This window comes from Sporothrix brasiliensis (assembly GCF_000820605.1).
Source record: "Sporothrix brasiliensis 5110 chromosome Unknown Cont16, whole genome shotgun sequence".
NCBI lineage: Eukaryota > Fungi > Ascomycota > Sordariomycetes > Ophiostomatales > Ophiostomataceae > Sporothrix > Sporothrix brasiliensis.
Genome location: NW_024467135.1, coordinates 1,725,614 through 1,749,570, shown reverse-complemented (window position 1 = coordinate 1,749,570; position 23,957 = coordinate 1,725,614). Strand labels below are relative to the sequence as shown.

Genomic DNA, 23,957 nt, shown 5'->3' with positions numbered 1-23,957 from the left:
CGCGTATGGTTGGTATTTTCTGTGGGTTGAGATTTGGTTTCGATCGCATTGTATTGAACGCCTTCGTATTGGTTGCATTTTTTGTGGCAGCTGAGGCTCTCATCTCGCGCCACTGTGTCTTAACTGCGAAGCTTATTTCCCCTGTTACATTGTAAATGAAAATACATCTCTCTTAACCGAAAGTGCCTACGCAGTTGTATGTACAAGATTTGTGCACTCTCTCTCAAACGCCACCAACGTCGGGATACCCAGAATCACGTAACATCAGTGGTATATGCAAACAATTCCCACCATGTACTTAGTCCCTATTCGTCAATTTCCTCGTCCATCACAGCAGCCAGATTTCTTCGTATATGTACAAGGGCGTGGCTCAAGGCGTTCAATTTGGCGCTCAGGCTAAGCAAACTCGGGTCGGCACTCTCGACGCGGATCTTTTCCCGCACGTATATGCGCGCAGGACCTTCGGGTGTGGCGGAGCCGGTGCCCGTACCACTGTCATGTCCGGAATCAGAACCAGCAGCACCGGTAGGTGGGGGGCCATGCAGACCCTTGGCGCTGCCGTCCTCACAGCAGTAGTTGAAGACGCGATCGGCCTCGTCATGTTCAATACGTCGCGCCGTGCCTAGCGCCAGTGCAAACTTCATGCCGAGGTTGACCGGCATGTCTGCCGGTTCGAGAGCGCGCAACCACAAGACGAGCTGACTCTCCTGGAGGCCAATATAGAAGCTGATGCCCGGAGGTAGTTGGGGCAGGAAGTGGGAGAGGGCGGCGGAGCGGGAGGACCACGCGGAGTCGGACGTCGTGAGTGCTGGCCCGCGCAAGATGGCCGAGGCGTCCTGAAGAGCTTGGGCAAGGACGCGCAGCTGTGCAGCCAAAAATGTGCCGATTTTAGGAGCAGGGCCAAGGGCGTGGGCCGATTCCGAGGAGGATGTCGACGATTTCTCTGGATAAGCGTGTGTGAGGGTGATGTTGAGCAGTTCGATGGAGCGGGCGAGTAGGATGCTGAGGTCGTCCAGCGGAGCAATGGTTATAGGATGGTGGGGATCGATAGAGAGAGTCTGCGGAGGCAGGGTACGCATCTTGAGGTTGACAATGCCTTTCGTGATGCGTGTGCCGAGGCGGGTGATGTGGCCTTTGACGGCCTCGGTCCGTGGCGTGGTCACAACAAGCGTGTTGCCTTGGTCGGCGGGCTCGAGTAGCTGATAGCAGTCTTCAAGGCTGACCTTGAGACCGCGCAGGTCGTCACCCATCTCGTTGAGAAGCCATTCCAGCTCGCGAGCCTTTTTATCGTGTGAGCCATCTGTTAGTAACGAGGTCCGCTGTGGTGACAAAGACTTTTGCTCGCTCTGTGGCTCAAGCATCATATGCGCTTGCGAAATCTCTGCTTCCGGTGTCTCTTCCGCCGGTGGCCTTGATTTGATTGTCTTCAACAGCTGCGCCCTCCCGCAATCCCGTTTGAAAGTCTTCGACTTGAGCTTCTCCTGGTCGACGAGCCTCTTGAAGGGGTTATCGTTTTCAAGACTTCGCACCATGTGTCTTGGTCGCGGCGATTCTTTAAGGAAGCCTACGTCAAAAGCAGGTGAGGGCTCGGGCGCCGATCGCAGAGCAGAGCCCGGCAATGGGCAAACAATGACCCAATCGGACGACATGGCGAGACGTTCGAGGAGAGCCAGACTGGTGGGCCGGCGTTGAAGAAGCAGCAAGGAGCAAAGATGCTGGACGCAAGACGACGCACAAGGAGCAAGAGTGAGGATCAATCCGAAATCGAGGGGGAAACGAGCTCACCTGTGTCGTCTCGATCGCATCTTTTAACTCCTCCGGCGGCAGACTTGGCCAGATCGCCACAGACATGTTTGTTTGTCTGAACGGATGCGCGTGTATGTGTTCTCGTTCGTTTCGAAGCTGCCTAGGCCAGTTCCAAGGCCGCCGTCAAGTCGTGATCGTGTCCTTTGCCCAGCGTCCTCTCTGCGCTTTCCATTAATGGCTTTGCTTGCCAGCAGAAACCGATCATGAACAGGCATCCATATTTCGCTGCTTGGAGCTAAGGGTCGATTGGCGACATGGCCAGGCCACCAAATAAATTAATATCCCGTTGGCTGATGAGGAGATCAAAGGTGTCGGCAGAGGGAGGTCGGGGTCGACACGAAGAGGAGCTATTATGGAGAATCAGAAATGCATCTGCCTGCACAAGGTTTGGGAGAGCAAAGTTGGTGATGTGTCTGGGGGAGGATGGAGGCAGCTAATCAATGGTTCAGTGGAGAGCTACGCCGACAGGCCCCCGGGGGTGCTATAGAACGCGAGCAAATTTTAGTCATCCGAGCTCCACTAAAACCCAGCCTATGCCTAGATTCATTTGAGCGATGCAAAGCAACAACTTCTTTTGTCAAAGATCCCTTCTAATTCGGCAGCCTGGTCGAGAATGGACGCAGCCTTTCCACATCTTTGGCGAAAGGGTCCTGGTGTTCAATATGGCAACCTCAAAGTCGGCAAACAGTGAAGTGGCACCATCCTCACCAGGCAAGGCCCAGTCTCAAGGGACGAATCAACGCACATCAGCAAAGGGTGAGTTGGAGCGAGATTTTCCGAAAAGGTTTCTTGTCGTTTGAAGACTTAACGCCGGCCCTAACAACCACCACCAGGACACGTTATTACGCGTAAGAGAGCCATACTGGGCCGTGGTCAGCCCGCATCGGCTGCCGTCAAGCCGCTCGGCGTGCTGTTCGTCGGAACCAAGGCGCCGTTCATGTCAGTCGTGAAACGGGCTATCAAGACACTTGACAAGGGCCCAGGCGGTGCACGGTGGTCATCGACGAAAGTCAAGACACTCCCCGAGCGCATTGCGTTGGCGCAGGAGGCGCCCATCCACGCGGCGACGACGGCCGCTACCGGCACCGGCACTGGCTCCATCTACAAGGCAGCGCGACAGAGGGAGGTGGTCATTCTCGGCACAAGCCACGCCATTTCCAAGCTCGCACTGGTGGCTGCATGGTTCCAACGCCAGCAAAACTACGTGGTGACCGTGCGGACGCGGTCTGCTGTGTCGATTGACGACGTGTATACGTTTGTGGGGGGGGAAGCGGAGGACGGCGACAATGGCGACAACGACGGCGGAGGTGCCGATGCCGACGATGCCGACGGTCCCGCAGACACAATGGATATCGACGCTCCGGCGAGGACGGCCACGACAGCCACGACGACAGCAGCCACCCAGCCACACAAGTCAACACGGCTGCGGAATATGAGCTGTCTTGAGGTGGCTGTACGTTTAAAGTGAGGTCGCGATTTTGGAGCCTTCTTCACACACTTGTTTTCGTCTCTCTGCGGATCTGCATTGGCGTTCCGGTATACACAAATTCGCTAGCGTTCAATCATTCAGGTTGCTATTTACATCTTTTGTCTGGGCTGTGTGCCTTCTGTACTCTGTCTTTATTCATACAGTCTCGCCGACCTCCGCTAGACGAGCTCGTCCGCCCATCCTACACAGAGGCCTTGATCTCCTGCACCTCGAAGAGGGTGCTGTCAACATCCTCCTTGGAACGAGATGCCTTGCGGGGATTCTTGGCCTCAAAGATGTCGTTCAGCTCCTCAAGCGTGCGGCCACGGGTTTCGACCATGACAAAGTAATAGTACAGCGCCATGGCCGAGCAGGTGGCCAGGTAGATGAAGTAGGTCTTCCAGGTAATCTTCTCGAGGGCGACGGGCAGCGCAAACTGGTTGACGAGGCCGGCCGCCGAGCCGGCCATGTTCTGCAGGGCCATGCCTTTGGCGCGCTGCTCAAAAGACAGCACCTCGGCCGGGTAGAGGGCCTGGAACGGTGTGTAGACGGCGGAGAAGGCAATGGCAATCAGGAAAATAAAAACAATGGAGGCCTTGGCCGAGCTCGTGTTGCCAAGAGTGTAGTAGGCGCCGGTGCCGCCGAGCATGCCGCCCCACAGCAGGGCCATGCAGACACAGCAGGAGATGAGCATCTTGCGGCGGCCGAACCGGTCGACGAGACTGGCGCCCGTGCAAGCGGCAACAGCGCTGGCAATGGTGATGCCCAGGTTGATGTTGAGCACCGTCGTGGTGTCGGTGATGCCAGTCGTCGACAGCATCGCAGGCAGGAAATAGGACACGCCGTTCTGGCCGGTCCACTGGCTGAAGACGGACACGGCAACGGCGCACAGGATGGCTCGGTACAGCGCTGCCTTGGAGTTGAAGAGGACGCGGTAGTCCCACCAGCGCTTGTCCGCGCCGTCCAGCTCGAGCTCCTCGGCGAACTCGCGCATCTCGAGCTCGACGTACAGTGAGTTGGGGTTGTCGTTTCCGTGGTATTTGACGAGCAGCTCCCGACACTTGTCGACTTTGCCGTGCACGAACAACCACCGCGGCGACTCGGGCGCGATGATGGCGCCGGCCAGAAGGATGGCCGAAAAGACGATCTGAACCCACGTCGGAATCAGCCACGACCGGTTGTCTTTGTACTCGACACAGCCGCGCAGAGTGGCTGCCGCCAGGATGGCACCGAGGAAGTAGCAGCAGTTATAGAGGCCCGTAATAACGCCGCGGAACGCCGGGTGGGCAAACTCGACGACGTAGGACGGACAGGCGGCGTTGCCGATGCAGCCACCAAACCCGAGGAAGAACCGGCCGGCCAGGTATTGAGGGAGGGCGTGCGACGTGCCCTGCACTATGGTGCCCATAATGACAATCAGGCAGCCGACGGCAATTCCGAAACGGCGGCCCCAGGTGTCAGAGAGGGGGCCGATAAAGGGAAGGGCGGACACGGAACCAATGGAGTACATGCTGGAAATGAGACCGGCCTTGATGCCGAGGATGGAGGCGCCAAACTGCTGCTGGAAGGACGGCATGTCGAGCAGGTTGCCCATCAGCGAGCCGTCGAAACCGCCCGTGGTTGAGCCCAGGAACATGACAGCGCAAATGGCATACAGCTGGATCATGCGCTTGCTCGTCTTGTCGACGGGCTCGAGACGGCGGACAACTTCGAGCGCAGCCACGCCACGATGGTCACGGAGGACGTCGACAGCGGCCTGGGCCACGGACTCGACATGTTGCCGCGTCTCGCTTGCCTTGGTTTCTGGAGACGTCATAAAGATGGTAATGGTGTGGTAGTGTAAAACAGTTGTGTTCTTGACGATATAGTGGCTGTCGTGTAAGGTTGTGTGTACGGGACAATGATGGTAAATTACAGAAATATTGGATAGGGAATATGATCAGATAAAAGAAGGATGCGAATGCCGGCAGTGGTTTGATGTACACGATGTATGGTCACAACAAAACCAGGAGTAGACGTCCTAAGGCCTCGGTATTTATGCTTCGTGATGTATGAGGAAGATGTCGAGGCTCCTTGTGGATTTGGGCTCGTCGTGCAATGGTGCAAGGCAATTGCCGCGGTGTGATTGTCGATAAAACACGACAACAAGCGAGCTTCCAACTAGATGAAGGTCTGAGCCAGCCCCAGTCTGGGGAAACGAAAGTCGCAAAAAACGGGTGAGGAGATGGGGAGAGATGAGCAGGAAGGCGACGAGAGGTGAGCCCGAATGGACGCAACGCTCTTTCGTATTCCGACGATATTTCCGCTCTGCAACCACAAACGACGAGCCACTCGCCAGCCTCTTTACATAATAGGCCACTGTGAGGGGGCAGGAGGGACGTCCGTGTGGTAGAAAGAAGCTGGAAAGGAGGCGTCGAGCCGTTGTCGACTTCGTCCCTAGGAGGCGCAATTCGAATATCTTTTTGCCTTCAGTTTTTTCAGTAATTTTTGGCCCGCTGTTTCTCTTGCAGTTAGCCTGTTGAGCAGGCCTTATTAGTTTTTTGCAGCGGTGGGAGGGTTAGCTATGGTAAGCCCAGCGGTCTAACATCGGCGGACACAAAGGTGTTCTTGTCTACACTACTTACCAGCAGTGTGACACCAACATTTGTCGCCGCTTTGCCTTCCTAAAATGGGACTGCCCTTGCACATTTTGGGGGACTTACACCAGGGGACCCTGACAGCAACGACATCTCATTGGCCAAACCACACTGTGTGCCGCTTGATAAACGGAGCCTCCGCAATTGCTCTTTAGGAAGGATTTGTCCCGCAACACCTGCGCTTTGGAAACAAGGCACATAACCGGAATTTTGAGCGGAAATCCTGGTATGCCGTTGGGATGGTCTCGATTTTGGCTTTCCCCGCGTTTTGGCTCGTGTTGTTGCGGAGATGGACTGCAGATATTCGGCTGTCATTACTTTCTAGACAGGGGGAGGCAACATGTTAGCATTTTCCGATCTTTTTTCCGACGTCAGGTGGCTCTAGGTGCCAACTGCGAATGGGGCGGCGAAGTCGCTGTGGGGAGACGAGGGGAAATCGAGGAGACAGATTCTTGTATTCAATGATTCTGCAAGGATGGAGAAGATGGAGTAGGCTTGTTTGAGTTGTGGAGACAAGTCGATGAGGAGGGCGGAAATTTCGTAGGAATTATTAGAGTTATCTAACGAGACTGAGAATAAAAAGTAAAACCAAATAAATAAATAAAAAGAATACAATAACAAGTCTGAGATAAGACATATTGTTCTTTACGGACTCTTCGGGGGTCAGATGTGCGTCAGAGCATATATAATGAATGTCCCCTTATGGAAGTGAAGCTGTGAATTGTAAACATCACTCGTCGTCGTCGAACAACCTCTAACTCTTCCCCTCTACGTGTCTACTTGTCCTTGTGCCACCGACGCACCGCAATGCCGTCTAATGCTTATTCCTCCACGCCGCCGGTCATCACGACCGCGTCGGTCGAGGGCGATGTCAACTACCAGCCACCAACGTTCCCGCTCGGACCGTTCACCAAGTACGCCGGGAATCCACTGCTGGTCCCCAACCCGGACAATATGTTTGAGTCGGCCTACATCTACAACGCCACGGCCATTGTGCTCGACAACCGGGTATTTCTGCTGTACCGTGCGCAGACGGCCGCCCTCTGCTCGAGCATTGGCCTGGCATGGTCGGACGACGGCTACGACTTTACGCGCCTCGACCGACCGGTCCTCGAGGCTTCAGAGCCCTGGGAGGCCGGCGGTGGCGTCGAGGATCCGCGCATCACGCGCTCCGAGGACGGCCAGTTTGTCATGACGTACACGTCGTGGGACTTCAAGGTGCCGCGCCTGTGCCTGGCGACGTCCACAGACCTGGTGAACTGGACCAAACAGCCGCCGCTGTTCCCGGACCTGGAGGATGTCGAGTACTGCGAGCACACCGGCCGCACTCTGATCCGCAAGGGCCACTCCAAGTCGGGTGCCATTTTCCCCGAGAAGGACAAGAACGGCAAGTACCAGATGATCTTTGGCGATTCTCTGTTGTTGAGAGCAGAGAGCGACGACCTCGTGCACTGGACGGCCAAGCCGTACAACGAGTACTTTGCGGAGCCCGTGCACCCGTGGGAGTCGCGCTTGCTCGAGCCCGGCCCAGCACCGATCAAGACGCGCGACGGCAAGTACATTCTGGTGTACAATGCCGCGACGTTGGGCTGTGCGGGCTACCGCAACAACCAGTACTCCATCAGCCAATTTTTGATCGACTATGACAACCTGGAGAACGGCCCATTGGCCCGACTGGACAAGCCGTCGCTGGTAGTATCGACAAAAAACGAGAGGGAGGGCCTGGTGAATGAGGTAGTCTTCTGCGAAGGCCTGGTACAGTTCAAGGGCAAGTGGTTCTTGTACTACGGCCAGGCAGACAGCGAGCTGGGGGTGGCGACGGCGGATATATGAGGCGTGGGTTTGGTTTGCTTCTTCTGTTTTTATGTACAACTTTTTATGATTAAATTGTTCTAGACTGCGCCAAATGTAAATGACTAAAACTTTAAACATCATCTACCGTCATGAAAATTGGGTATCAGGTTACTATTTTGATTTATGTGTCTCGCATTCTCGGGCGCTTATCGCATACCGGGGTCTCCAACAATCAGCTCCAGAGTCAGTGCCCTCAAGTCCCGATATGTCCAAAACACCGAGTAGCCGTCAATCTCGTCCACGGTCCATGGGCCCGTTCCGATTTCCTCACGGACCTGAGCTGCAAACGCCGCATGCCTCTCCTCCACATCCGTCCACATATCCAGGATGGCTCGGCAGTTTTCAAAATGTGTCTGGTGCCACAGCTGCAGCATGATGCGCGCCGTCGTCGCGCGGATGTCCACAATCAGATCCCATCGGTCGAGAACAGCGCGAGGGCAGATGAATACACTGCGGGCCAATGCGCACATAAAGTAGAGCACGCCAGGCACAGGACGAAGAGCAATAAGACCTCCCAGCGTGTCGGCGCGGTTGAGGATATAGCTGTACAGGGAGAGCAGGACCAGGCTGGAGAGCTGGTGCATCACGAGAGACTCGGGTGTGGCCGGCAGCTCGTCTCGAAGGTCCAGAAGATGGGGTGGCAGGCGGACTTGCCACAAGAGGCATTCGTACTCGAGCTTGGCCCAAGCGATGCGCGTAATTTGTGTTTGCGTGGCGTCATTGGCGTCGCTGATGCCGTCCAGCTCGGTGCGGATGCATTGTTGGTTGAACCGCGCTCCAATGTCGGCAAGCAGCAGATAGTGTCGTGCGAAAGTGCGCTCGCCCAGCGACATTGCATATCCATGCAGCATGTTTGTCGGTAGACGGAGCAAAGTGGTCGGCCGGCCGACGAGTTGCCTCCACGTGTACGCACTGACAGCTCCCGCCATGACGCACGCTGGGATACCAAAAGAGCGAGGTATCGATGTATGCTGCTGCTGCTCCTCTTCCTGCCTTCGTATGCTGGTGGCCTCGACCGTTTTGAGAATACGCTCGATTGTTGCTTCAGAAAAATGCATGCAGGGCATCAGCAACAGAACGCCGGCAGCATCGGCCAAGGAGAGATCGTGTTGCCGTGCAATTGCGTCGTCGAGTGCAGAACCGTCGCCAGAGCGTTGTGCATGCATCAAGTGAAGAGACAGGGCGCAGGCCCGTGACAAACAGTCGGCGAGAATGCCGCTCTCATCAAAAACGTCGTCAGCAAGCATCTCGACTGCGACGAATGGCAGGAAGGGCTGGACATCATGCACATAACGGTCATACAGCGAGTTTCGTAGTACACCGCCGCCTTCTGAGTACCTGCGCTGTTCGTTGCTCGCCGTGCTTCCATCTGAACCGCCTGCTGCTCGCCTCTCCAGCAGCGTTTTGTTGATCTTGCCGGTCAGGCTGTCGACCTTCACCCTTCGCCGGCCAGCGTCAGAAAAAACACCGTCGTCCGGAACGGCCAGTCCGCTCGCAACTGGTGGCACGTCTGTCGGTCTACTGTCTTCACCTCCCAGTCCCAGCCGTGCAGCAATGTTCCGCGACGTCTGTCGCCGCTTGAGGCTCGGCCGTCGCTGGCTAAACTCGCATGGCAGATCCAAATGCTCGCAGTCCGTGCAGCGCGAGCCCGCCCCATCTACCACGCATCGCTTTTTGCGGTGCCGGCAGTAGTCGCACGACTTAAACATAAAAGTAAGCGTGTAAATCGGTCAAGCGGGAATCTGCGGTCGTAACGGGGGGTTGCATGAGCCGCTGTTTCGCCTTGGTGATGTCAGAGCTGCTACTCATGCGGCGAAAAGAGCGGCAAAAAAGGCGGCCGACAGCGAGGCAGCGACGGATGACAGCATTTATGGCGGCGAAGGGGTTGGGGCGATTGGGGGTGGCAGGCAGTGATCGTGCGGCTTAAGGGAGAAGGTACGCTTTCCTCTGTCGCTCCTTCCACTTGCACACACCGTCATCCGATTGATTTCCCCAGAGGTAATACCTCTCTTCCCCTAGCGCAACCATCTCTTCTCTCCATTTTCTCACCATCCCATCCCTCCTCACCCTCTGCATGACTGCATTGTCTCCATCTCGAGCCAAGTTAGTGTGATGGCGGAATGGTGGTGGACAAGGCACTTACCGGAATCGCGGTTAGTTGACTGTTAATTGGTCTGTGGGACCTTTCGGAGGTCGGAAAAATCGTCGGGTGTTTTGAGAGCTTCACTGTCCCAGAGCTTCTTTGCTTGATACAACAGCAAAATCGATTATCATGTGCCAATACAAGACCGTATATATGGAAGCGCGCTTTCATGTTCATACGACAACATCACGAAATGGCTTTCATTGGCATCCACTGGACGGTTCACTAACTTCCAGAACTTGATCTCCGGCTTCCTCCTCCTTCTCCCGCGGCCACCGAACATCACAATGGCTGTCATTGCCATTCACCAAGCCGAGCAAGGGCAAGGGCACGTTCCAAAAGTAGCTTTATAATTTGATTTTTGGCCACTGTTTGCTAACCAAGTCTCCTACCGCAGTCCCCATGCTTTTGCCTCTCAGACCCTCTCTGGCTGGAAGTGGCGCCAGCTTGACAAGCAGCAAGAGTGGACAGCCTGCGCACACGACAAGCCCACAACCGAGATCTTCACAGACCTGATCGATGCCGGTCGTATCCCAGACCCGTTCTTGGACGAGAACGAGAAGCTGGTGCAGTGGGTCGGCGAGGCCGACTGGGAGTACGAGTGCAGCTTCAAGGCGGTCGCCGGCTCAGCTCGCCAGGTGCTCGTCTTCGACGGCCTCGACACGTTTGCCGCGGTCTACCTCAACGACCAGCTGATCCTCGAGTCTGACAACATGTTTCACACACACCGCGTGGACGTCCATGGCACCCTCCGTGACGGCGCAAACAGCCTGCGCATTGTGTTCCGCAGCGCGCTGAACCAGGGCAAGGCCATCGAGGCTGAGCTAGGCAAGCTGACGTGCTTCAACGGCGACAGCTCGCGGGTTTATGTGCGCAAAGCCCAGTACCACTACGGCTGGGACTGGGGCCCGACGTTCCTGACGTGTGGTCCGTATCGGGAGATCCGTCTCGAGACGTACGACGCTGCAGTCCTCTACGACGTCTTTGCAAATGCCGTGGTATCGGATGACCTGCAGCAGGCCAAGTTGGACATCACCTTTGCGGCGGACGTTCCCAAATCTGTGATAGTCCAGGCCACAGTCACTTCACCTAGCGGTAAAACTGTACCGCTGGCAACATCCTTGGTCGCTGGTGCGACAAATGGATCTGTGTCCACGGCCATTGCCCAGCCAGAGCTGTGGTACCCCATCAATCATGGTCCCCAAGCGTTCTACACTGTCAAACTTGAGGTCTATGCCGCTGGTAACGACAACGACACAGCCTCTTCACCGACTGTCCTGGCTACATCTAGGACTCGCATTGGCATCCGCCGCGCGCGCCTTGTCCAGGAGCCGCTTCTTGACGCCCCGGGCACGAGCTTCTACTTTGAGGTCAACAACGAGGCTGTTTACGTCTCTGGCTCCAACTGGATTCCCCGCCACTCCTTCTTGACAGCCTTGACGGACGCCGACTACCGCCAGTCGGTCGACGAGTGCGTCGCTAGCAACCAAAACATGCTGCGTGTATGGGGTGGCGGTCTCTATGAGCACGACGCCTTTTACGACCAGTGTGATGAACGCGGTGTTCTTGTGTGGCAGGATTTTATGTTTGCCTGTGGCCAGTACCCGTGCCACGACATCTTTGAACAGAGCGTTAGGCGCGAGGCCGAGGATCAGGTGCGTCGCATGCGTCGGTTCTGCTCGATTGTGCTGTACGCCGGCAACAACGAGGACTACCAGGTGGCGGAACAGATCAGCCTCGACTGGGACCAGGACGATAACAGCGGCAACTGGACCACCACCAACTTCCCTGCCCGCTATCTGTACGAGCGCACCCTGCCTGCCGTGGTGGCTGTCCTCAACGCCCAGGTGCCGTACCATCCTGGCTCACCATGGGGCGGCATCAACACCGAGGATGCCACCATGGGTGATATTCACATGTGGCATGTGTGGCACGGCACTCAGGAGCCGTACCAGAACTGGCCGAAACTGACGGGTCGTTTCGTCTCCGAGTTTGGTATGCTGGCGTTCCCGCCTCGCCGGTCCGTCGAGCGTTATGTCACCGATCCTGCCCAACGCTACCCACAGAGCGCTGTCCTGGATCTGCACAACAAGGCCGGCGGTGGTGAGCGGCGACTGGGCTCGTACATACTGGAAAATCTGCGCCTCAAGAGCGTCGATCTCGATGCCTGGATCTATGCGTCGCAGCTCGTGCAGGCCGAATGCTTGGCATCGGCAATCCGCAGCTGCCGGCGTCAGTGGAAAGGCCGGCGGCGCGAGTACTGCGGCGGACAGCTGGTGTGGCAGATCAACGACTGCTGGCCGGTGTCGAGCTGGGCGCTGATTGACTTCTACGGCGAGCGCAAGCTGGCCTTTTATGCTGTGAAGCGCCGCTCGGCGCCGCTCGTGGTCGACCTTGGCCGCACATATGTGTCTGTCGAGGAGGGCAAGAACACGCTCGAGGCACTGAAGCCGCGCCGTGCACACATTGACGTCTGGGCGGCCAACGCGAGCCTGTCCCAGTATGTGTCTGACGTGACGGTCACCATGTTTGACATTGTGTCAGGCACGGTCGTCTCTACACGGAAGCTGAAGTCGGAAAGCCTGGCAGCCAACGAGACGACCGAGCTGCTGCATGGCCTGGCTGTCGACGACAAGACGGCCGTGCAAGCGGTGGTTCGTGACGCAGCGACTGGTGCCGTTCTGAGCCGCGCGTCCGACTGGCCTCAGCCGCTGAAACACGTGGCGCTGGCAACCTCACAGGACAGCGGCGTCCAAGTGACGGTGTTTGATAACCGCGTGGAGATTACGAGCAAGGTGCCCATCAAGGGCCTGGAGCTTTCTCTGTCGGCTGACAAGGCCGTTACATGGTCAGACAATGGCGTAGACGTGTTCCCGGGCGATGTGTACTGCATAGACGCGCCGGGGCTGTCGCGGACGGACACTGTAGATGTGCGGTACTACGGGCTTCAGTAAGGTAATTTCAAATGGACAGTCGACGATGATGTAGATATAGGTACTAGTAAATTTGGAAGTCTAGATTACTTAATGAGTTCGCTGTCAAGGCCCTGCGTGCCGTCCAATGGCCCAATGTACATGATGTCGTGGAAGACTTGAATCCAGTCGCCATCCGCTGCGTCCTTGCTCTGGTCTCTTGCCCACCAGTACTGGACTTTGATCAAGGTTCCCTGCGACAATCCGTCGGCAGTTTTCTCCCCGTCCTCCTCCTCCTCCCACAAGTCGACATGCATGCCCACCCAGCCGCGTTGCTCGGCGTGTCGTTTCAGGTCGTCCACGGTTGCAAAGCCTGCATGCTGGACCAGCTCGTCATTCCCAAAGTCAAACTCCTCGGGCCGCAGAGGTCGAATGGTGGCAAAGCTCTTCTTCTTCTTGCTCGCCTCTTCCTCCGTGACAGAGGCGCCGTTGATGCTCAGACCAGACGACTCGTGGAGGTAGCGCACGATGGTCGCCCGATTTTGGGCCGCATAGGTGGGCTTCGGCCGGCAGATCTGGCGGCAGTCGGCGGCAAAGAAGCGGCCCCGGGCATCGATGTCGGCCGTGTTGCGATAGTCCGCGTAGAGCTTCTTGAGGCGATTGGTGATTTCGGGCGAAGAAGTAGCCATAATGTTTTGGTCCTCTCCTTTTTGACGCTTTCATAGATGTGACGGATTCTAGAAGTTCTATTGTAGATATGGATATACGTAAAGTGTCAATATTGTTATGTCGAATGCAGTATGAAGTGACAATGGAATAATGAGATCTGTTCTTTACAAAATAACTGCTTTAGGGCGTGCGTCACCGAGCGTGAAGACGGAGACTCGGGCCGTTAGCACAAGAGTCCTGCTTTCTGAGCAAACATTCAGCGATGTCATGGCACTGGCACAGCCAAAGAAGCAGACGTTGCAAGATACTTCATTAAAGTCAGATATCATTTAATGATTGCTCTTTTTGAATTATTTTCTTTTGCTCTTTTCCTAACCTTTCCAAAACACCGTGCTGTTATGCCTGCTACTTGCCAACCACGTCAAACAGGATGCCGTTGCTGCCAACCCTGCCAGGGAAGACAACACACGGCAACCACTGGCTCGTCCCGTCCCACCACCAGTGCTCGTCAGATATATCTTACAGCGGCATGGAACTGGGTGTGCCCGTTGCGACCATCATGACGTGCGGCGCGCCCACCGGCCAGGCCAAAACGGGGGCGGGCGAAGTCGCGGCCATGGCCAAGCGCGACGGCGAGGGCGCCGACGTGACATACGGGAAACTGATGCCGGTGGCCGACTCGATTGAAAAGGGTCTGCCCATTGGTCTGGCACACGGTATTGTGCTGAAGCGCAACGTCAAGAAGACCTTATCGCGGTTCGTAGTAATATACAGCGGCGCCAAAGCTGGCGTCATGTGCTGTATAACGTCTCGTCCAGGCCAAGCCTACTCTTTTCAGCGGTCTAGACGCACTCCTCGCACTGAAAATGACTAAATATAGGGGAGTTCGCATAGAAGTTTACTGAAGCGTTGATGTTCCAGACCCCAAACCAGGGACCGTCGGTCGCACAATTCTACCCATTCGAGATTATCGCGCGTAAATGTTATATAATACTTGCGGCGTCCCATCTGTTAATACATTAATAGGCCATCTTTGCGCTCCAATGAATACTTCCTCGTTCGTCGTGAGCCTCTTTCAGCCGTCTGCGTGGGGGTTGCTAGCTTGGCCAGGCCAGATCGCGGAGCTCTTCCCGCTAGCATGGCCGAGGAAAGTCCCAGTGCGTAAGATACCTCGCCGTCCTTAAGCCAGACTCGGGGTGTTGTCCACCAATCAGCATCGCGCTTGTGTGTGCTGAGTCTGCGAAGTTTGCCATGGATCGCCGGCCGCCACAGCCGCCATTGTCTCGTTTTTTTTTATCAGTGTTGCCAATTTTGTGATCGTTCCGCCGTCTATTCTACAGTGCAATGACATTAAGGCATCAGCAGAGCCGATAGAGATTTTTCATCTCGATCCTTTTGCTTCCTCTTCTACCCTTCTCGTCATCTCTCCCTTTTTTCTTGGTCTCAAATCCGCTCCCCTTTTTCTCTCTTTTCTCCTCTCTTTGCCCAGGATGTCGTCATCCACGTAAGGTAGCAGCATCGCCAACTTTGGCGCTTTTTGGCACTCAGTTCGCGCTCGCTTCTTCCTCCCTTTCCCTGCACACCTTCCTGTCGGGTACGATACGCCTTATATCCACCGTTCCCTTGGCACCTTCTAGCTCTTGCACCTGCCAATCCAACCCTGTCCTGCCTCCTGTCCCCATACACAGCGCCCCACTCTTCCAGACAAGCTTCTGCCACCAAAGTAAACTGTCTTCCTGCGAACATTGACATCGACATCCCAGTCCGCCCGCCCACCACATCGACTCGTTCACTCCAATCCGCCACCATGGTGCAGCCGAGTGTGGTGAGCGCTGCGGCGGCTGGCACGTCCCGCCCACGGCAGTCATCCTCGTCTGCCTTCCGTCCGCGCATGATGTCGCGGAGCTCCCAAGGCTCGTTTCACGCCGGCGATATTTTCCCATCTTTTGACACAGCCGGCAGCCGCAACAACGCGACTTCCACACGACGAGCATCAGTTGGCACAAAATACCGCACGCTCCCAGCACCAGCCACCGGTGACGAAAACACGTCGCTCCTTAAGAAACAGAAACAAGCGGTGGCAGCACCGACAACACTTTCACCACCAAACGAACGCGGCGGTGAAGGCGATGGTCACCATGCCGCCCAACGAGACCACGATACCCGGTCGACTTCCCGCCCGCCCTCTGACCGCTCGCCTTCTCATAGTCCCGGCGCACAACATGACGCGACTCCACTACCCGTCCGCCAGCTCGGCCTCCTCGCCCTCCTGAGTCTAGCCGAGCAGACAGCCCTCAACTCCATTGGTCCCTACCTACCCACCATGGTTGAGTCCTTTGACGAGGTGCCCGAAAACGAGATGGGGCTGTACGTCGGCATACTCGCCTCGACGTTTGCGCTCGCCCAGCTGGCCACAAACCTGTTCTGGGGCTACCTGTCGGATGCCATTGGCCGCAAACCCGTGATGCTCTTGGGCTCGTTCCTGCTCATGCTCTGCTTCTGCGCGTTTGGTTTCTGCACCCGCTACTGGCAGGTCGTCGTCGTCCACGTCGCCATGGGCCTGCTGAACGGCAATGCGGCTGTGGTGCCGACATGCCTGGGCGAGGTCACTGACCGCACGAACCAGAGCAGCGCCTTCACGTGGCTGCCCGTCGTATACTCACTAGGCTCGATCACAGGTCCCGCGCTGGGTGGCCTGTTGGTGGGTGTGCTGCCTGGCGACTCCTACCCCTTCTTGGCGCCCAACCTCATGAGTGCCGTCCTGCTGGGACTAGCCGTTGTGGTGCTGGCCATCTGGTTTGACGAGACACTGGACAGGTGCGACCGGCGCACGCTGCCGGCGGGGCTGATGTGGATCGACGAGCTGTGGTCGTGGTGCTGCTCCTTGACGTCGCCGGAGAATGGCAAGTCGTCGGAGGCCAGTACGCCTGCGAGTGCCAGCGCCGGTTCTCCCGACAACTCTTCCAACAACGAGACAAGCCCACTGCTCGGGAGCAGTGGCCGCGGCTCGGAGGACGCGACACAGGGCGGCGACGACAGCGACGACAACAGCAACACGGTCGCCAAGCTGCCGCTCAGCAGCAAAAAGACAGACCTCCTCAAGCAGCTGCTCAACCACAAGACCGTGCTGCTGCTCCTGACGTACCTCGTCTTCCAGCTGTCCAACATTAGCTTCAACAGCTTGTACCCCATATTCTCGTCTGCACCGCTGCCTACGGGCCGAGACCTGCCCCCCGGCATGATCGGTCTGCTGTTGTCCTTTGCCGGCGCTGCCACCATTGTCTTCCAGATCACCGCGTTTCAGCCTCTGAAAGTCAAGCTTGGCAACCTCGGCACCTATCGTGGGGCCCTTTTTGGTCTAGCTGTGAGCATGCTCGTCATGCCGTGGGTGCCGCCCGGTCACGACGGCAAGGAGTGGCAGCTGCACGTCCAAATCGGCGCCGTACTTGTCTTCAAGAACATTTGCGCCGTCGGCGGCCTGTCCAGCGTCATGCTGCTCATCAACAACTCGGCGCCGTCGCATGAGACTCTGGGCACCCTCAACGGCATTGCCCAGACCCTCTCGGCTGCCGGCCGCAGCATCGGCCCGTTCTTGTCGGGCGCCTTGTTCTCGCTCTCCACACGCATCCAGCGCCCTGCACGCGGCGAGCTGTTGGCATGGTATATTTTTGGCGGTGTGGCCGGTCTCGGCTGGCTGCTGAGTCTGGTGATCAGTGGTCGCGGGCTGGAGAGTGCCGACTGGGAGGGCCACGCGGAGAATGGGGACGATGACAACGATGACAATGAGGCCGACGAAGAGTCGGCATGACGTGAAAAAATAATAATGATATAATGAAGTTTTGGATATTTTACCACCATATAATTCGCATTCATATTTTGCAACGGCTCCTTTCTTTGATACATCTATGTTATGCAACTCTCCACAAGACCGCAGGGGTCGCGAGAGTCAACTTATTCGACAGAGGTGGTGCATGATGGTCGATACGTTGTACACGCCCAGAATTACATCGCCCAAACTCCGGGTCGTGCCCCAAACTCCACCATCTCCACTTCTTGTTCTTCAATTTGCCAAATTTTTTGTCGTTGTCTTGTTGTCCCGCCTTTAAGAACTCGTCTAAGCACGCTCGCCGCCACAAGCAAGACAGGCCCTGTTCTTCCACCTGCCGGACGTGTAGCTCAGTGGTAGAGCGAGGGATTGCAGATCCCTAGGTCGGGGTTTCGAATACCCCCGGGTCCTAAAAGAGGCTGAACAGTAGTCCTTTTTTGCTGCTGACAGTAGTAGATGCGTATTAATTGTCGTTTTTTTTAAAAAAATTGCAAGTTACCAATCAACCAAGTTCATATCATAGTGTTGACTTCGATTATACTGTTGTTTTTAACAGTTTAGCTGTTGTTTAATTTTCATAACGTAACCTTAATCCGATACATGTAATAATAAGTTTTTTTGTTCTATTAAAAAATCGTTATGTTTTTTTTCCTCTCTCGTATTAAAAGAAACCAAAACCTTTCACATTAAATTTCGTCGTACTACCTCGGGTTCCGTTTTGCATTACCTCCCAAGTATTTAATTTCTAAAGAGCAAATTGTAATTGAATGTTCCTAGGACAATCCTTTCCAAACAATGGCAAGCCGTCGCCTTATTCCAACCAGAGCATATCGTTCATTGTTTCTCACCTCCACTTCTTGATCTTACCACCCCTTTTGGTTGCCATATTTCGCCCCGTTTTCAGCCTCTCGTAGTTAACAAAGACTCGTACATGCAAGAGACGTATATGCACCCGCGGAAGAAGACGTCGATGCAACGAGAGGCGTCTACTAAGTGACTTTGTTGGATCGCTCCCGATCCGTCCCATATGCTGCGGGTAGGGTAATTATGCGCTGCTCACAGCCTGCGTCCCCCTTGGCCCTTTTCCGTCGTCGCCTGATCCTTGATCTTCCCACTTTTGTTCCTGCATCGCGGCACTTCCGTTCAGCCTCATGGTATCGAACATCCAACCAGAAGCGTAAAAGGCACGATCTTGGAGCGCGCTGCGCTTCTGACACGTTTAGATCCCTCGTTTAGCTGCCTCGTGTTTCTGACGGCTCTTGCATCTCTATTTGGTGCGGTTTCGAGGTTCTCGCAATTAGTCCCACCCGACAAAGTATATATTTCCTCAGGGGAAATACGAAAATGCATGTGATCGTGCATGGGATCTCATCACGGCTGCAAAATCAGCCTTTTGCTCTGACAGGAATCGCAGGAACTTGGCCTCTCCTGGGCATGCTGACAGCCCTTTGCATATGAATTACTAACTATCGTGTGGTTGTCGTACTGTAGCAGTGGCGGCTCTCGGCAGGTAATTACGCTGTCTTGCCCACTGGATCACGATCTCGTCAAGCGCTGAATTTGACTCATGCTCCCCTGCTGTCGCTGGGAATGCCCTGGCCCCTGGCTGAGCCTCGTGCCAATGTCAGGGTCTCCTTCTGTTTCCTCGACACGACACAACCCCCCCCCCGGGCCATCTTCCTATTTCTTGGCTTTCCGGGCTCCCTCCTTCCTTCCCCAGGTAGTATCTTACCTTTGATCCCGTTCTATTGGCTCTGCCGGTGCCGCACCTCCTGCACACTTCTGCACTCTCTTGCTGCAAGGCTGTCCTGCAGCATTTTGTCTTTTTGTTTTAATTTCCCTGTCTCCGTCGTCCCCGTGTCTCGCATTCCTTCCACTTGTCCTTCCTTTCCTGTTTTGTCCTCGTCCATCAGAAGCTAGATTCAGCCCTACGTAGGGCTGACCTGCGAACGGAAATGATGCCCGTGATGGTAGCAACTCGTTTGGCCAAGATGGATTGGTCAAGATGGATTGGTCTCGACCTCGATCTCGACATAAGTCTCGTGTTGATAGTTTCCCGTGTCTCCGTTTCCTTGTTGGGCTCCGTTTTGACATGCTGCAATTGACGCCTTCGCATTCCTCGGCCGGCGGCCACGTCGTTTAGCCGTACCGGCGTATCATGGCCGTTCGTAACCTTCGCTCTGCTCCGGGCACCGCCTCACGTGCTGACCTTGTGGCCGTGCTCTTTCTATTTTCTGTCCGGCTCTTCGCTTTTCCGTAGCTGTTCTTCTGTTCCCCTGCCTTCCACTGTATCTTTTCCAGTTAGAGTCATGGCTTTGCGCTCACACTTCCTGGCATCATCACTAAAATCTCACTGCAGGGTCTTTTTGTCGCCTGCCGGCCAATTTCTGCCTTCTTTCCTCTCTCCCCTCTTGCTTATCCCGCAGTTCCGGTCCTTTTCTTGTCATCCTTCTTCTATTGTTTGTTTTACTGCCAGTGTCTATCCCTGCTAGTGTTTTGCTGTAGATTTCGCATCGCCACTTTCCTGTCAACAAGCATCGTGATGATTTACTTTTCTGCCAGTTCAATTGTTTTTTTATTATTTTTGCTTCGGAATTGACATGTTCCGAGCCCTGCGACTGCCTGCGCCGCACTGGATCCCAGCAAGTCGGTACGCTGTGGCGCTTCCCCATGTCCGCGGAAGGATTTCTACTGCGTCCTTGACTTCCGCATTACCCTTGCGCCTTGTTAAGGCAGCCCAAAACGCGAGCCAAAAGAAACGGAAACAAAACGAACGGAGTTGTGCTCCGAGCGCCGTAATACGTCTATTAAATACAACATCCGTCTTGAAAGAACAACGTACAGTAGTTACATCGGCGGAGCGCGCCCAGTGTCTTGGAATCACCAGATCTAGCGGGACGGCATGCCCGTAGTTCTTCACCTAGAAATTTTGAATACCTAACGAACGCTCAAGGACGTATTTCGTACTTCCGTCGGTTAATGACAAATTCAATTGCCACTCAACTTACACAGATATCCGTCAAGCACTCATTTTTGTATCTTAGCTCACCCGTAGCCTAATAAAGTCACATCCGAAGTCACCGAAAGCCGCCCAATGACCCCTAAAATGTCTAGAACATGATGATTACAGAAGATGGTGACTGTCCCCCAAACAGTCAATACGCTGTTCCAGGCTGTTATATACATTGCTCAGCAAACGCGGTGATAACGCAGAAACAAATCACGACGAGACTGTAGAAGACCATCCTCGCCCGACACTGGTGAATGCAGCTTCGTAAACCAGTAGAAAACTAGCTAAGGTTTACTGGAATCTAACAAAGCCAAGACCAGAAAGAGAGATAGGTCTCAACCTTAACAGAACCGCCATTGTTTTTTATCACCGTCCTTCCAGCGTATTCTGTTCAAGGCCGATCGTTTAAACGCCGTTCTGGCAAGGTGACCCTTTGCACGTCATTGTCAGCAAAGGGAAACGGCATTTGACAGGTGACAACCGAAATCGAGGGAGAGAAACGGAGAGGCGAGAGAGAGAGAGCGGAAATCCCACTTTTTTACCACACCTTCTCTCTACTCCGTGCCCCTTGTACCTGCGCGTTGCTTTTAAGCCACGGCGTTTCTGGGGCGCTCCCAACCTCTTTTCTTCGACTGTTTCTCTTACTGATGACCGCTCGCTCACCAAAATCTCGTGTAAGATCAGAGAAAGGCTCTGATTGGCCCATACACGCGACCGTTAGATACATGCAACCCTCTCCAACGGCACCTTTTCGTGCCTCGTCGCTCATGCTTACCGTCTTCGAGGAAACATACGAATATGGATCACCCTCCCACCCCTGCTTTACCACGTACCTGGGATAAAGATGGAGGTGAGAATCGGTATTTCGTTTTTTTTTTTTTTTTTTTTTTATATGTGGATTTGTTGTCTTAGCTGATATTCGTCCATCCCAAATTTTTGCATACATACCCTTCTTTGCCCTACTGAACCTGCTTTTGATTTTAAAACAAGGTGCTTCTTTTCCATGTTTATTTTTAAAAGAAGAAGAAGAAGAAGGCGAGAGAAACTGCCTTGACAATTCAGCCCTTTCCCTCTCATCCTTCTACTCCATATTACTCTTCTGCCGTGAGCATAATCACAACGTCAACGCCCCTCCTCCTTCGCCCCTCCAAGGCACCTTCTTCTTCGTCGTCCTTACGAGAGGCATCGTCAAAACGTCACCTAAAAGGAAACATATAACAATGGACAAGGTCTCCTTCCCCAGCGTCGGACTTGTGTTCGAGTATTGCCAGCACGTCTTCCGTTTCCTGACACAGTCCATCGCTACTTCTTTTGCTTCGGCTCGCTCTTTCTGTTCCTTTTTGGTTCTTGCCGTTTTTCATTCTCTCAACTTCGTATAATATCCATTCTTCAGTTTCATTCTCTTCGTTCGTCCCTCTAGTTTCTGTTTCCTCTTTATTATTGCGGCCTGCCTTTTCCATGCTGCACCCTTGTTTCCTTGCAGTCGAAGTACACGTTGGGCTTTCTCACGGTATCGACAGATCCTTCATCCAGTCATTGCTTCCTTATTTCTTCAGATGCTATTACTTTTCATCTTATTGTCCTTTATCTACATCCATAAGCCCTGTCGTCCGGTCGTTTGAGGCCAAGCTACTCAGATCACGGCGGACCACGATCGAAGTCCGTGCCGCTTGGTTCTCGCGTGGACCCCATAGACGACCACAAGATCCCGTTACACTACCGTCACGACCAGCACGCTCTTCCAAACCCGGTCCAAGGCCATGTCTTCTTCGAGGTCTAGCAAGTCCGGTGGCTCTGGCAGCTCCGCAAGCTGCAAGTTCAGAACATCGCATGTATGTCTGTCACCTCGTGCTCGCTTGGCTTGTTCTGTTTGCTAACGCGGAGCCTTCTTTAGAAAACAATGAAACAGCTCATAGACTCCCTCACCACCCACCGCGTCAACACTCTCACCGAGCTCCGCCGCATCGAACAGATCGCCGCCGCCTGTGAAAATGAGGCCGACGCCCGTGCCTTCCAGGAACCGATGACCAGTGCCTGGCTCTACTATGTGAACAGCAACCAGTTCTTGACCGAACTGCGCGGGCTGACGCCCAACTACCCGTTTAGCGGAGACGTTCTGGCCGACGCCCAGCAGCGCGTGCTCAGTGACCCCCTGAGCAACCGAAGCTGGAACATGGCGTGGCTGTGTCTGTCCAAGATTCGCAACGACGGGCTGATTCCGCTGTACGCCGTGGCCGAGGCCAACAAACCGGAGATGTGGGGTTCCTATGACGCCTGCGGCGAGTCTGATGATGGTAGCTGCCAGGTCTACCAGCCACAGCCGGAAGAGCTCGCGCAGCTGGCACAGTGTTTCGAGTACGAGTGGACAAAGGCCGTGACGACGTTGCTGCGGCACTGGTCAACGCCACCGACGTGGTATTGACAGGCAAAAGGGATGAAGTGGGTGAAAAAAAAAATAAGAAGACGTCGACACGGTAACATGTCGGATGTTGATCGGTTACAATGTAACGTAGCCTTTGTGCTCTGCGTCGGTGAGCAATCGCGTCTCTGTGGCATCTCTTCCGTCTCTTCTTCGGCTCTTTTCCCAATAGTCTTGGCATCAGCGCGGTCGTGGTTTGTCGTGGGCCGGCCTCTTTCGGTATCATGGCGTAGGTGGGAGGACTGCTTTTCATACAGCCGGAGTTGTGTCGTTCAGCGTGGAGCTTTGGGTATTGATATCATCTTGGTTCGTTGTTAGATTTGCATTATTCCATGTTTCTGAGTGTTTTTCATCTCAGTTTGTTTTTGCTTTTTTGTTCTGTTCTCCATGACTTTGACAGCAGCATATAGATTTGAGGTTGGGATCAGAACTATTGGGGAAGGAAGGCCACATAATGTAGGCAGACGTGGTGGGCGGGACCTACCACAAACACACAATAAGATAATGCAGAGCTTCACACACCGATAGAATGTAATGTGGTCATGTCGAAAGACGTAGTAAATGCGAAGCTGACAACTGCGGCCCCACTGACCTTCTATTACCTTCTAGAGTCAGGTGATAGTTTGATATGCTGCCTTTTGTTCCATTTCGAAGGTGTTTTCGCCTATATATCAATATAATATTAGGCACGAAATACTCAATGTTAACCGTTAGACAGATATTGCAAGAACCACGTCGTTAAACCATATTTCAATGTCGAAAGTCTGTTTCCTCTGTGGACATCACCATGCCGTAGATTGTTTGTCGCTTTCATTGTTTTCATTGTTGAGAATTCTCCCCATTTTACCAGACTACAGATGCATGATTCAGTCAATATGGTTTTGAGTTAGTTCACGTCGAGGACAATGCACGTCCTTCCCCACAGTCAAACGGATGCCGGCGAGTAGCAACAAGTCAAGTATTCCGGGTCGAGGCTTGGTTTGCAGTCGAGTACTTTGACGCTTAGTTTTGTCTCGGCACATTGAATATGGCAGTGAATGCAAGTAAACTCTCGAGATGACTTTCACGTACAGTTTCGACGCACAACCGCCTGTCAACAGGAGAACTTGGCCATATTGGTGTTAAAGATTTTGAAGGAAGTCGAGAGCGCTTCGAAATGTCTCTATATTAATACCTGGTCTATTTGGAAAGCAAAAGGGGAATCTATGCATATA

General features: G+C 54.4%; 10 protein-coding genes and 1 non-coding gene across 11 annotated transcripts; 7 read left to right on the top strand and 4 right to left on the bottom strand.

The window, feature by feature from the left end:
* Positions 1 to 305: 305 nt before the first annotated feature.
* SPBR_04221 (37S ribosomal protein rsm22) lies at positions 306 to 1,851 on the bottom strand (the record flags this gene model as incomplete). The annotated part of the gene is made up of 2 exons (XM_040762504.1): positions 306 to 1,715; positions 1,786 to 1,851. 2 exons carry the CDS (start codon positions 1,849 to 1,851, stop codon positions 306 to 308), a joined length of 1,476 nt encoding a protein of 491 aa, XP_040621794.1.
* A 617-nt stretch (positions 1,852 to 2,468) lies between these two features.
* On the top strand, positions 2,469 to 3,274 carry SPBR_09176 (uncharacterized protein; the record flags this gene model as incomplete). Its single annotated transcript, XM_040767302.1, has 2 exons — positions 2,469 to 2,562; positions 2,640 to 3,274. 2 exons carry the CDS (start codon positions 2,469 to 2,471, stop codon positions 3,272 to 3,274), a joined length of 729 nt encoding a protein of 242 aa, XP_040621793.1.
* A 202-nt stretch (positions 3,275 to 3,476) lies between these two features.
* SPBR_04207 (uncharacterized protein) lies at positions 3,477 to 5,090 on the bottom strand (the record flags this gene model as incomplete). The annotated part of the gene is made up of 1 exon (XM_040762490.1): positions 3,477 to 5,090. The coding sequence occupies one exon, from the start codon at positions 5,088 to 5,090 to the stop codon at positions 3,477 to 3,479; it is 1,614 nt and encodes a 537-aa protein (XP_040621792.1).
* Positions 5,091 to 6,717: 1,627 nt separating this feature from the next.
* Positions 6,718 to 7,743, top strand: SPBR_04338 (uncharacterized protein; the record flags this gene model as incomplete). The annotated part of the gene is made up of 1 exon (XM_040762621.1): positions 6,718 to 7,743. One exon carries the CDS (start codon positions 6,718 to 6,720, stop codon positions 7,741 to 7,743), a length of 1,026 nt encoding a protein of 341 aa, XP_040621791.1.
* A 167-nt stretch (positions 7,744 to 7,910) lies between these two features.
* Positions 7,911 to 9,473, bottom strand: SPBR_04216 (uncharacterized protein; the record flags this gene model as incomplete). The annotated part of the gene is made up of 1 exon (XM_040762499.1): positions 7,911 to 9,473. One exon carries the CDS (start codon positions 9,471 to 9,473, stop codon positions 7,911 to 7,913), a length of 1,563 nt encoding a protein of 520 aa, XP_040621790.1.
* A 721-nt stretch (positions 9,474 to 10,194) lies between these two features.
* SPBR_04094 (beta-mannosidase) lies at positions 10,195 to 12,861 on the top strand (the record flags this gene model as incomplete). Its single annotated transcript, XM_040762378.1, has 2 exons — positions 10,195 to 10,248; positions 10,327 to 12,861. 2 exons carry the CDS (start codon positions 10,195 to 10,197, stop codon positions 12,859 to 12,861), a joined length of 2,589 nt encoding a protein of 862 aa, XP_040621789.1.
* A 65-nt stretch (positions 12,862 to 12,926) lies between these two features.
* Positions 12,927 to 13,508, bottom strand: SPBR_04476 (uncharacterized protein; the record flags this gene model as incomplete). Its single annotated transcript, XM_040762759.1, has 1 exon — positions 12,927 to 13,508. One exon carries the CDS (start codon positions 13,506 to 13,508, stop codon positions 12,927 to 12,929), a length of 582 nt encoding a protein of 193 aa, XP_040621788.1.
* Positions 13,509 to 13,918: 410 nt separating this feature from the next.
* SPBR_04501 (uncharacterized protein) lies at positions 13,919 to 14,362 on the top strand (the record flags this gene model as incomplete). Its single annotated transcript, XM_040762784.1, has 1 exon — positions 13,919 to 14,362. One exon carries the CDS (start codon positions 13,919 to 13,921, stop codon positions 14,360 to 14,362), a length of 444 nt encoding a protein of 147 aa, XP_040621787.1.
* Positions 14,363 to 15,295: 933 nt separating this feature from the next.
* On the top strand, positions 15,296 to 17,296 carry SPBR_04145 (major facilitator superfamily transporter; the record flags this gene model as incomplete). The annotated part of the gene is made up of 1 exon (XM_040762428.1): positions 15,296 to 17,296. One exon carries the CDS (start codon positions 15,296 to 15,298, stop codon positions 17,294 to 17,296), a length of 2,001 nt encoding a protein of 666 aa, XP_040621786.1.
* A 357-nt stretch (positions 17,297 to 17,653) lies between these two features.
* SPBR_09484 lies at positions 17,654 to 17,725 on the top strand. Its single transcript has one exon. It is a non-coding gene; the product is annotated as a tRNA-Cys (tRNA).
* A 4,499-nt stretch (positions 17,726 to 22,224) lies between these two features.
* SPBR_04485 (uncharacterized protein) lies at positions 22,225 to 22,746 on the top strand (the record flags this gene model as incomplete). Its single annotated transcript, XM_040762768.1, has 1 exon — positions 22,225 to 22,746. One exon carries the CDS (start codon positions 22,225 to 22,227, stop codon positions 22,744 to 22,746), a length of 522 nt encoding a protein of 173 aa, XP_040621785.1.
* Between the last annotated feature and the right edge of the window lie 1,211 nt (positions 22,747 to 23,957).